Genomic DNA, 12,913 nt, shown 5'->3' with positions numbered 1-12,913 from the left:
GGACTTGCAGCTGCTTCAAGAGAGCACATTTTAAACCTACAAACAAGCTGAACATTGTGGGGCCTGTGGTATTTATGGGAACACTGAACTAAGACCATTTATTTCATAGCAAAGCAGCACCAACACACAGAACATGGGCTCTGAGGAGGGCAGTGGTGCCAGGAGAGGTATTGGGTGCTTCAGTGCTCCACACACACAAGTGTGCTCAGGTGTCTGATGTGTCCTGCTGCTAGTGATGGGAACATCACACCCAATGTGCTGAGACTGCCCCATGACAGACACTGAGACAGCATCACCCACAGAGAAAGAATGGGGTATGAAAATACACCAAGGACAAGAGTTTGCTGCATCTCATTCCTGAAAAAGAAGTTGAAAAAAAAAATCTTCACTTTGTTTCCCTCCCATAGTAAACTGAGTACTTGAATCCCTTCCTGCTGTCAGGCCCCAAGTCTACTTTGTGCTTCTGGAGCAGTAAGAGGAAGGAAGGAGCGGGTCTACAGCACTGAGACAAAACCTCCACTGCACAGCTGAGCTTACACACTGACCTGGAAGGTCAGAGGATGGCCACACAGGAACACAAGGAGTTGAGCTCTGAGTAGGTTTGGACAGGGTTCTCCACAAGCTCTGGAGGCACTTCTGACCATGCCTTCACTTTGCAATCCAAACCCAACTGACCAGAGCAGATTTCTGGTGTGCAGAACAGGGAGCACAGCAAGGTCCTTCTGGGATTAACAAGTTCCTTATGCTTCCATTATACCCTTCACACACTTCACTCACTTTGGCTGTAACTCTTGAGGAAGACCTTTAGAAATCAAGTTAAAATATGAATTAGACTTCAAGAAGGTTTGAAACAGATACTGGATTTATTGGTCAGCTATGAGTAGGAAAATACATTGGTAAAGAAAAAGAAGACCCTGTATATAAATATAATACTAACTAGTTAAAATTTGACCAAGAAGAAAGTTCCACTGAAGAGAACAGTAAAAGCCCTTGTTTACCATCAGACCATATTCAGTTTCCCATTTTTCTTATTGAAGAGCTGCCTATAGACAAATGCAACATTCTTTGAGCTTAGTGCAGATAATGTGCTGGTTTTTGTTACATGAATGGTAAACAAGAGTTAGTCCAGTGCATTACACATTATACAGAAGTACTGTGAATAAAGACTAAGATATTCTATTTTAGACACTACTTAAACATACCAAGACACTTAAGTGTTACAAATTTATGCAACCAAAAGAAAAGAATAGCAGTTAACATACTAAAAAATACTGTGTCCGGCTGGATGAGAAAGGCTTTGCTACTGAAGCGGTTAACTGAACTTTTCAAAGTTTTACAGTGTAATTAGTTTTCTTTTTCCCCCTCCCCCACAATGGTGTTGCAATTATTTTGTCTTTCATGCAGATTTTGCATGGTTGAAAAAGCAAAGCATAAGCTATTTTCTAAGCCTGTTATAAAAAAAAAGAAAAACAACCTTGAGAGATTTGCTGAAGTTACATCAAAGATGCATACAATGTTCTTAAAATCAGTTCAGTCCAATGCTAGCCAAATTTACCTTTAATTTAAAGCTGCTAAAAGGACAAAATAATTACAACACACACCAATTCATATGCTCTTTCCCCCCTACTTCTGTTATGTTAAAAGCAGTAACTTGTGATATTAGTCTTGTACTCTAAACAATTGTTTCAGTTAAGGGTGTAGTTCAATTTACACTTTGACACCCAGAACTCTCGGTAAATGTAAATAAAAGTAGACAAGATATGGCAGAGTGTATTTTAAGTGGAAAAAAGCCTGGTCTTACCTAAATAAATCCTTTCAACCCCAAGGATGCTCTGTGACTTTTGCTGTATGTGCTTTTACAACAAGAACACTGAAGGTACATTATGGCAACACCCAAAACCACCTCGAATAAAAATATTGCAAATAACCATTTCATGTTAAAAACTATGAAGCAAACATTTTGATTTTGTGAAGACACGGTTTATTGCCTTATTCTATGTTATAGCTGGAAATTGAGACTTTTGAGTTAGATTTGTTTGACACAAGAATGTATTTTCTTTGAGAGATTGTTTGACAAAGTTTATCTCAGCTCTGTTTTGGTGCCATCTGGTCTTTCCCTATTTTCAAAACATTTCTCCTTCCTTCCTTCAGCCCCCGAGTCACAGCTGCTGTCCAGTTAAAACCCACTGAAGTCAAAGGAGTGTCTTCAATGGATTCAGAGGGTTTTCAATCAGGACCTGATGGACTACTATAAAAGCTGGAGGAAATGGTTATTCAAATGGACCCTTAGACCATAAGGTGACTAAGCAGGAACAGTTGTGTCTCCAAAAGCACAAAGGGCCATATTTTCACATGCTGTCAAAAATTCAAATATTTTTTAAGACTAAGCAATAGAGGAGAACACATACTGGATAAAGCTCAAACCTTTAGAATCTAACAAGTGCACTCAAGCTCCAGCATCTATTAAAGTAAATTATCCCCCTCTAAAAAAATACAAAATGAGTAAGTGCTTCCCTTCCCCTTCTGTAAAGCTTTCTGGACTCCTTACACAATCCAGATATCAGAAAAGAAAAATAGTTTGCTTAGTCTGACAAGCTAAATTGGCTCATCATTACTGGAAATTGTCATGATGTACATTACCAAGACATCATTAAGGAAACATGAGTAAAACACCTTTTATTCACACTTTACAAAAAAACCCCAAAAAACAAACAGAAAAAAAATAACACTACGCATTAAATCTACTACAGCAATACTACCAGCATTTCAATGTACTGATTATAAACTGGACATGTTTGGTGTTTTTACAACTAAAACCAAAACAAGATAACCCCAAAGAGATCAGGTCCCAGACAAGGATTCAAGATCAAAATTTCTCATATTGAAATTTTAAAATGTACATTTTACACATCCGAACTGTCTGCAATTTTTACTTTGAGCTTAAAACAGAACGGTTCGAGCACACTTGTGTGCTGACTACTTTTCAATAAAATTTTGAATCATTATTACCAATCAATTCTCTTATATATAAAAAATTCACAATATTTAGAAAGTTTTCTCTTAATGCTCAGTGTCCTTTTGCTTCCCTGCCCGCAGCTGAAACAAAAGCTGTTTAAGACCAAGCTCTATCTCCATTATTAATTTTTTTTTTAATATTTATTATTCAAATTGTATTAGTTTAAGGAGATGATGAATTCTCCCTTTTAGGATACAAACAGACAAGTTAAATTTGTAAGCTGTTATATACTTGGCTTCATGACACAAATGGCACTGAGGGTACACTATAACTTCGGTCTTGCTTGACACTTTAAAATAAGACTTGGTCACTTTAAAATATGATCTGAAGAATTGTCTTTGGGACCTGTACTGAAGATGCATTTATTTTACACTGCTTCATTAATAGAAAATGTAGGTTTTTATCTTCAAGGAATTATACTTTCAGAAACTGAGGAACACACAAACAAAAGAGAATCCACATGATAGTAACTCTTAGTGGGAAAAACGGCACTGTGCAATGACACTGAAAGAAGCAGTGCATGGGCATTAGAAGCTAGAAACTGTGTACCCATAACCTGAACATGTTCCAAAGTGTGATATTCAATGCTTCACAAAGGAAAAAAGATGCCACAGCTTATACAAAAGTATCTTCATAAAATTTTCACAAGTGTTAACATTATTTAAAAAAATAAAAGAGGATGCACAGGATCTCTCTGCATGCACAGGCAGTGCTAGTTGAGAACAAATTTAAGCAGGCACAGTGGAGATAGGACAAATATTTAAAACAGAAATGAAGAAGCTGTACACAAGTATCCTAGATTTTACTTCAAAAGTTAGAGATGAAAAAAATGTCTGACTGTGTATACATCAGCAATAACTTTCAATCCATACAGGTCTACTTATATTCACTGCTCAGCTTATCTGTTCTGTGAGAACTCTATGCCTCTTTCTTTTTTTTTAATCAGAAATAGAATGTATTTTGGTATCTCTGTAAGATATTAATATTTTATACGTTTGGATTTTGAAAGCAACGTTCTCAATTGAACATAAAAAGTAGTATAAAAGGGCTAACGAAACCCTAACAGTGCAAATCATTAGCAGAGAAAACCTGTGACAACCCCTTTTACACGCTGGCCTTTATAACACATGAAAACAGATAAAAATTTAGCCTTAGTTTACAATACAATCATTTTCCAAATCTGATTTTTCTTTTTTTTTTTTTAAAGTACAAAATCTCATAAATCAGGTTTTCTGTTGTTCATATACAATCAATAAAGGCTAAATTCAAATTCTATATTTTACAAACAAGTCTGAAAAAGGAGGGAGTGAAGTACGGAGAATGTTCTGTGGATGTTCCTACTGGCCTCAAAAAAGTAGTGCTACAGATAACTGTGCAAAGAGAATACACTGTATAACAATTCCCTATTTCAAGGCATGAAAATGTCACGTTGGAGAAAAGAAACAGGAAGGTTAATTGCAATGTATTAAAGAAAGGTGCAAATGCACCAATCGCTGTGGAACAGTATACAAAGTACATTGGGCTCAGAATTGTGTCTGTTGATAGCACCTGGCTTTTACTATGTCTTTAGCAAATAATTAGATTTAAGATTAAGATTATTAAGAAAAAAAAATCCCTGTTGGCCATACCTCACTCCTCTATATTCAGATTTTACAATTGTACAAGTTAGATTGAGGTTGCCCTCTAAAATGTATTTGACTACCTCCTGCCAGGGAGATGGATTCCATTTACAGGAGGCAGGAAAGGCAGCAAAAGCTCCAGTTGTGCAAAAAGTGAGAAGTGGTCAGAAGGGATGAGTGGATGTGGACAACCACTTATATTGTTCTCTATTAACCAATGATGATCCAAAGGTCCAAGAATGCCAAGTATGTTTAGCTGAGGTTTAGAGTAGAAGATGTAATCAATAATACCCTAAAACAAGAGGGGGGAAAAAAGATTATTGTTAGTATTTATTCTTGTCTCAAGTTATTATTCCAAACAAGAGGTGAGCTCAGTGTTACAAGTAATGAAATATCCCACTCCTTCTCTACAGCACATCACAATTTAGGAGATTTCTTCTTCCTATATCCAGTGGGATGCTCAATATAGATTAGGAAAACAAAAGAAAAGGCCACCCTTTATCACTTCTGCTATGCTTTTGTGGGTTTCAATTTCCAGTCTCCTAGAGAGCTTCAAATCACATTTCACTGATTTTTAAGAGGAAAAAAACAATCTCTGTTTTCCCAACAGAGAGCTCAGACATTTCTAGAAGTTACATGGATTATTTTCATGCACTTGACAGCTTAAGTGCCCCTGTCATTTAGCTTGGAGTATCAAAACACAAACTCCTACTGTTTACAGGGAAGGTTAAGAGCACCCCAACTCTTGTAAAGCTGTTGCAAGTTATTAAAAAGAATAAGATGGTTTCTAGGAGACTGAAGTGCTGGGCATTCTAGTTTGTTATGTTTTAAGTATAAACTTGGTGAACTTAGCTACACAGATTAACTTCTGTAACATCTTCACAGAGCAAATCACATTAGTTACACTTGAAAATGGAAAACCTTTCCAAAATATAAGCAAGTGCTTACCTTGAAGTCAAATGTGTAATTTGTATAAGGCATTAGACCATTCTCATAGGCACTCTTCAACTTGAAACCATGTGTAATTCTTCCATTTGTTGTCCCATTTTTTCCATTACAGCTGAAGTTAGTAAGACTTTCATTGTATCTCAGTTCCTTAAAATCTTTGTGGTTTGTTTCCACTCCACCAGTGCTCAAGTACTCAACAACACCTGTGAGGACACACATTACAAACAAGAAGGTATTAACATTCAGCAAGTAAGTGTGTGCAAGTACTTAAAGTCAGGCATGCAACTTTAGGCTTTCTATAACCAAAACTTTAACAATACACAGTACAATCAACAGCAGTTCTTTTAAAGTACCGCAGGGCAATGTGTATCAAGAGCAAATATCACCTAGAACAAAGTGACATACTTTGATTAGGAAAAAAGAGAAGATTAATAAGACATAGATTGGGAAGGGGAAGATGAAAAAAAAAATCAGAAGTAAAATTCTATCAATGCTAGTTATTGGCAGCCTCTTCTTGGTTTTATGCTCAGGTCCTGTTGTTTCATGTTCTTCAGCTAAAGTGTTGCATAAAGGCAAATTTCTGAAACACCGCTTCAAAAGAAGTTAACTTTAAAGAGGCTGCAAAGTCAAACTGATTAGATTTGTGTCACATAAAACGATGGTTGTACCTGAATTTCAGAACATCTGTGTTAAAGTTCTGGAAGGTAAAAGAAGCAGTTAAGTTGTTCTGAAGACACAAGGAGACACATGAACTGGTCATTGCAATCACCACCAGTGATACTGGCCTCCCTTGGATTATCCCATTTCCATTACTGAGCAATAACTGCTCCTCAAAACCCTAACAGATGTTAAGAGTTGCCAAGATGAAGCCAGAAGGGGACCAGGAATGGAGATGAAGGATGGCTCTTGAGTACAGCACTTCAGCTGGGTCCCTGGGCAAGCAAGGTGGCAGTCACTGAATGTGTTCTTTCCTTGAACTTCATAAAGTTGCCTCCAAGTCAAGAAACAAAGTCTCATGCTAATAAAGAGCTCTGGAAAGTCCCCTTTTGAAGGGGATATATTGAATTTTAGAAGTTCTAAATCATGACAGAAAATGATAGTATGGTGGCAAATTTAAAGGTAAAATCTCTTTTCAAACTTAAAATTAAGAAAACTGAATTATCAGCAACACACTCATGTTCCCAGTAATTTCTGGAAGATACTTTAAAATACAGGAATAAACAGGGAACAAAATCACAGTGGTAATGCTTCTGAAAGACCAGACACAGCTCTACTACAGTACAAGCAATAAGGTCACTCACAAATGAAACAGTTCGCTCTCCTCCTTCTCTCTCCTTAGCACCTCTAGAGCTCATATTATCAAACAATGCATTCTCTAAACAGAAAAACTTACAATTGTTACACACAGTCTAAAGAATAAGAAATAGAACTCTTACCAGAGTCTGGTAGAGAATTGAGATCTGCACACAGTACAAGTGGAATGGTTCCAAGCTCTCCTGACACACCAGGTTTGAGACTACGAGAAGCTTTATCAATAATGTTCTTTACCTCGGACAGGAACATCATAGTCTGAACCAGCTTCACATCAGAATAATCTGGGTCCCAATGCATATGTGCATTAGCTACAAGAACTAGCTGCTTTTCCATCCCAAGATGTGGCTTTCCAGCTAAAATTGAAAATCAGCTATTTATTTAAAATCAGTCAGCGACAGAAAACACTATTACAAAAATTTAACAAAATGTTTAAGGGGACAAAAAAAAATACCAGTATGACTTCAAGAGGGTTAAAAACATTTGAATGAAGAGGGTCAGATAACTCCTCTTACATTTAGCAAGTGTTTCAGTTGATAGAAAGCACTAGGAATGATATTTCACATTCAAGACCATTAACAGACTATCTTGTTACATATAATGCTTTTGTATTCACTGAAAATTAACATAAGTAATGGATAATCCTAATTACAGGCAAATAATGTTTTTCTATAAAATTACAGCAGCTTTCCTTAGGCTATGATAGCAAACAGACTCTGTTCATATCTTATTAGGCAGCAAGCTCTGAATTCTAAGTTATCCACATTCTAAGTTACCTCTCTTGCTGGAAGTGTTTCTTAAAAGGCTTGTTTGCTACAATCTGAATTAATAAAATATCATTTGGATAAATATAACACAGGTTGAGTAGGTTCCCACTGTGATACTTATAAAGCCAATTTACATTTCCTAAATTAAGAATGACAGGGCAGAACAAACAGTTTGTTTAGGCATGACAGCAGAGAAAGTAAGTTAAAATGATGGAGATACATGATCCAGAAACACACAACTAACACCACCTGATTCTTTGATACTTGTACATAGTTTTAAGAAAAAAACCCCAAAACCAAACAACAAAATCACTCAAGTTTTTATATCTTTTTTTCCTTAAAAATACAAGTGGGGGGGGAAAAAAACCTCATCACTTAAGCAATATGACTTTTCCCCAGAATCCTTTTTGGAAATAAATTTGAACATACAAACTGCAAAATCGAATTCACCTGCAGAACCTAATTTCTCTTGTTTATTATAACAAGAGTAATTTTTTTTCACTTACAAAGTACCATCTATTTTAAAAATAAATGAAATGGGGCTTACATGACATTTCTATCAATTCCTTTCGCAGTTCTAACAGAACAGCGACTCCAATGTTATCTTTTGTCATAACTCTGTTCAGCATAGCCTCTGAACCTTCTGAGTTTGCCATTGCTAGTTGATTGAACTCAACAGTATGCTTTTGGACCAAAGTAAATCTGAAAGAAAAACATCATATGTAATTGTTTTCAGCAGCCAGATACAGTTGGAAATGTTATCAGTAATTCTCCTTTTAATTAAAGCTCAAACACATTTATGATGTGAAAATCTTAGACACATCATTTCATAAAATCCTAAATTGAAATCAAGTGATATAGTTTTCATAGCAATTTCCATGTAGTTTATAGTACCTTAGTTACAATTAAAATATTTTGTTGACAGAGAGAGAGAGAGGGGTATTTTTGAAAAGTCATGCTTGTTTCTAACTCTGCATCCGTTCCTAGTTCAAATATGCAGATTTAACAGAGAGGGAGCAAATAATTTTCCAAGCCACTAGGTTGCAAGCCTGGCACCTACATTTACTTATGGATGCAGAGGAAGCGAAGCAGGAAGGGACATTATTACCATCACATCCAAATCTGTACAGTGCAATATGACACGACCTGCAGCTCTCAAATGATTAGGGTTTTTTTACAGAAGTGGGCAGTTTGCTTTACCAAAGGCTAATGTATCAAAAAGTCAATGTCATCTGAGGCCTTATTACTGCAGTTTGGGGGATTATAAATTCCTTTAGGCAAAAAAAAAAAAACAAAAAAAAAAAAAAAAAAAAAAAAAAAAAAAAAAAAAAAAACAAAAACAAAAACAAAAAAAAACAAAAGGCAAGAACATATGCTTCATTTTTCATTACTTCCTTCATTTTCTATTATTACATTCAACAAGTGAAGGATAATTCAGTGAACTCCCAACCAGCACTGCTCAAACAGAATGAAATCTAATTCAACTCTATATTTCAAGGGTAAATTTTTATTGCTAGTTGCACACAGAATGATCTCTGTCATATAAACCAGTCTTTCCAGGGGAAGGAACGCTCTGTATCAAAACCCTGCCTGGCTACAAAAGGACAATTAAAGCCCAACTGTGTGAACTATAAGACCCACCTGAGAAATTATGTAAAAGACAGCAAGAGACAACAGAAGGTTTAGCAAACCACATCACTTACTTTTCTGTTTTGAAAAATATTGCACAACCATCAACATGTTTTCTTTCCTGTTCTGACATTGTCCTAGCTCTAGATTTTGGACTGAAGAATCCATTATAGCCACGCTCTTTCAATTCTACCAGGAAAAAACTGTAGTACTGCTCCGTTTCAACCTCCTGTAAAGTTAAGGCAGCACAGCATGAACGTACTGTTAGCAAAATATAGAAGACAGATATTATTTAGACTCTTCAGAAGTGTAAATCACTTTCAAATTAGATTTAAGGGGAAAAAAAATCTAAGAATTAAGTACATCAGAGAATGCAAATTCAAGAGCAATATCCTTATTTTAAGAAAATATAAATGAATTTCTGTAATCCCTGGAGTTATGATTATCTCAAGCCTCTTATTTGAAAATGTGTCAATTACAGCCCCACATACACACACAGGCACAAAGACACCCCCACCAACACTGCTTTGATCAGGGGCTGCTGGTTCCCATTCCAACTGTGGGGGCTGAGAGCCTTCTTTTGATGTCAAGCAACAAATAATGTTCAAAACATCACTTCTTTTTCTTTTGTTTGCAGAAGGTTTTGAAAATAGACTGTTTACTAAAAATACACTTAATGTGAAGAAGCCAGCACATGACAATAGAAAAGAAAGAGTGGTGTATTTTTTTTACCTGCAGACTTATGATGTCAGCATTGCAGCTCAGTATTTCCTGCATAATGGCTTTTTTTCTGTATTCCCAGTTCAAGGCCCAGGATGGACAATAGCCATACAGCTGCCGGGTGGCATATTTGTCACAGAGGACGTTGTAACACATGACAGAAAACAAGGCTGCAGAACAATAATTTTACTTACACACTGATAGATTTAAAAAAGAAAATACAATTATGTTCTTGACTTTTGTCTTCTGCAAATTTATCAATTCACGCTTCATTTGTTTCAACCAAAACACAGCATGTGTATCAGTGCTAAAAAAATTGTTAGTTCTTCTAGGGAGACAAATTACATGTTTGGACTTATGGCAGCTGTCTTCTAGCATTTAATTAGGAAACAAACACCCCCCTTTAAATAGTTAACACAGTGAAGAGCAGAAAAATGTGTTTTATGCTAAGTGGTGCTGTACTGTGAAAAACCCAAAACAAAATAAGTGTATTTGAACACTTGTATCTGTCAGCTACACAAAGGTCTGCAAGTCTACAATTAGAGTCTTTAAAATCTACCTTAATTATTGCCACCACAATCCGTAACAGATCCATAGGCAGGGTGAGGATCCTTTCACACAAAGAAAGAGTAGGCAAATTAACCCCTCAAATATTTCTACCTCAAAAAGCCATTCAGGCATAGGACAAGAAATACCTCCTCTCTGTATTAATTTGAAACAAGAGCAATAATGAGACAGGCTGGGGCAATTTGACAGGTAATTCCAGCAGCATGGATTTGGGGAGTTGTTTTGTTGGGTTTTATAGGTTTGTTTGTTTTTAAAAAGCACTTAAAGAATTTGTAGTACAACAATGAGATTCTTGGAAGCTCCTCTCAAATGTAGAAAAAAGAAACAATACAACTGTTTGAAGATATAGAGTTGAAGAAAAGAATCTTGGTCTGACTAGGGTCGAAGTCCAGCATTTTAAAAACCAATAAATAGGTAACAGCTAAACAGAAACTGCATTAACATTGTGGTCTTTCAAGCAATTGCCTTAATAATGGGAAAATTATCATTCCTGAAAGAGAAGACACTGCAGTAATTGAGAAATACACTAAGATTTTTGGTGTGTGGCTAAATAAAAAAGACTGCACTTTAAACAATTTATGCAGGGAAAAAAAATAGCAAAGAATTACACATGACCTGAATCCCAACCGCAAGAAAAATGCTGAATCAAGGATGATACTCTGGTTACTTAAAACAATTGTACATTTTTTGGAAATCATGCTCAAATGCTTCAATTTTTTTATTCTTCAACAAATGTTAAATTAAGCCTGTTATAATTCCACCGTTTAACTAATTGTGGACAACAGTTTCAATTCCTGTGAGGGGGATGTTAATTAAAAATAAATTACTTTAGAGTGAAAGATGGGCAAATCTGGAACAGGTGTTCCAACTGGGATAGAATGACTTCAGCTGGCTGGTCAGCACTGCCGAGATGATTGGTTAATTTAAGCATTAACTTCTTTTCCAGTAAAGATTAACAGCTTTTATTAAAAGGAAAATAGAAGAAATGAGAAATCCTTGAAGTGTTACAGTACCTGTTGGTCTTGTACGGTCTGGTTCTTGCAACATAATCCAGGATCTTGGAGGCGGCTGTTCTGTTGAAACTATGGGAACATTTTAAAATAGAGATACAACAAGTGATAATCACATTTATTTAACATAGCAGAAAGAAATGTTTGAAGAATGATCACTTACTTCTTTTTGCAGTACCTGCCAAATTATCAAGCAAATAGTTCAGTAGCCGTCGTGTCCCATCTGGTTCCTGATACAGGTTCAGAATATCCTGTGTAAGTGGGTTTCCTACAAACCAATTCACAGGAATATTGAATAAAATACACAGAACTTTTGCAGACTTGCATATCAGTGATGATAGCTGACATCTTGGAGACAAGATCTACTATGAACTACTTCGGGATTTCAGATCTCAGGTCTTCAGTCCCACAAAACTCTGGATGTGTGGACAGCCCTAGTGAAGTTTAACAACATTCCCTGCTGATTCTGCTGTGGGACTGAGCATCCCAAAGGTGGTGCCTGGACTAAGAGTGGGGAAGAACTTGTGGTACAACAGGCAGAGCTGATGAGCACAAACACAGGAGCCACCTCTGCTCAGTGTGAAACACCCCTCAGCAGTTGATCTGACAGTCAGACCTCAGCAGAGACTCTGCCATCTGCCAAACATAAGCAGATTGCAGAAGTTGCCATGGACAACACACACTGCAAGTGCCCAGTTTTAAGGGGGAGATAAACAGACTTTTGAGACTTAACAGTGTATAGAGGTATTATATCTCTCAGTGCTTCTGATTTTGTGACTCAAAATTCCCCAAAGTCAGCAATTTTATGGGTAGAATCCATAAAGTTTGGGGGTGGGAAGGAAAAGACTTAAATTGCTGCTTGCATGAACAGCACAGAACCCTGCAGCTGTACAAAGGATGTTCCCTTTCTGGCTGGAGATGTACCACAGTTAACCACAGACTATTTCTTAGTTAAAACAGAATTGCATTCAACCCCCATGCAGGCAACAGAAAGCTTCTGCACAGTCTGCAAAAAGAAAAGGAAACCTCTTTCTATGGGCACTGCACTGCCAAACCTGTTATTTTTCTAAATAATCCCTAAGTAACAGTATTTATAAATGTGGAGTGAGCAGCTACATCTGGATTGCTAATCAGTGACATTTTATGAACTAGCAGACTACAGCCATTACAGCTCAGCAGAGTATCACTAAACAAGCACAGACACCAAGAAAAAACCAGCAGTACCTTTCAGCCCCAAAGTCTGTAACTGGAACAGTTTTCCCAGCTCAAAAGGTAAAACTCGTAACAGGTTGTTATTTAAATGTAGTTCCCTGTAGACAGAGCAAG

At 36.5% G+C, this 12,913-nt stretch overlaps 1 protein-coding gene across 3 annotated transcripts in view; it reads right to left on the bottom strand.

Moving 5' to 3' along the window:
• Nucleotides 1–840: 840 nt before the first annotated feature.
• Nucleotides 841–12,913, bottom strand: part of CNOT6 (CCR4-NOT transcription complex subunit 6) — a 30,980-nt gene continuing 18,907 nt past the window's right edge. For 2 of the 3 annotated variants that reach the window (XM_030229139.2, XM_050979676.1), the window contains exons 4-12: nt 12,812–12,897; nt 11,751–11,855; nt 11,591–11,659; nt 10,023–10,180; nt 9,365–9,519; nt 8,209–8,363; nt 7,020–7,250; nt 5,584–5,786; nt 841–4,927 (exon numbers count right to left, since the gene is read on the bottom strand). In XM_030229139.2, coding sequence (XP_030084999.2) covers nt 4,715–4,927; nt 5,584–5,786; nt 7,020–7,250; nt 8,209–8,363; nt 9,365–9,519; nt 10,023–10,180; nt 11,591–11,659; nt 11,751–11,855; nt 12,812–12,897 — 1,375 coding nt within the window. In that variant the 3' untranslated portion in view covers nt 841–4,714. The remainder of the gene's footprint in view (nt 4,928–5,583; nt 5,787–7,019; nt 7,251–8,208; nt 8,364–9,364; nt 9,520–10,022; nt 10,181–11,590; nt 11,660–11,750; nt 11,856–12,811; nt 12,898–12,913) is intronic. The other variant, XM_030229140.2, reaches the window with a different exon arrangement.

This window comes from Serinus canaria, chromosome 13, assembly GCF_022539315.1.
Source record: "Serinus canaria isolate serCan28SL12 chromosome 13, serCan2020, whole genome shotgun sequence".
In the NCBI taxonomy this organism is placed as follows: Eukaryota; Metazoa; Chordata; class Aves; order Passeriformes; family Fringillidae; genus Serinus; species Serinus canaria.
Note: the sequence above shows the minus strand (reverse complement) of the source record. Positions and strands in the feature narration are given on the sequence as shown.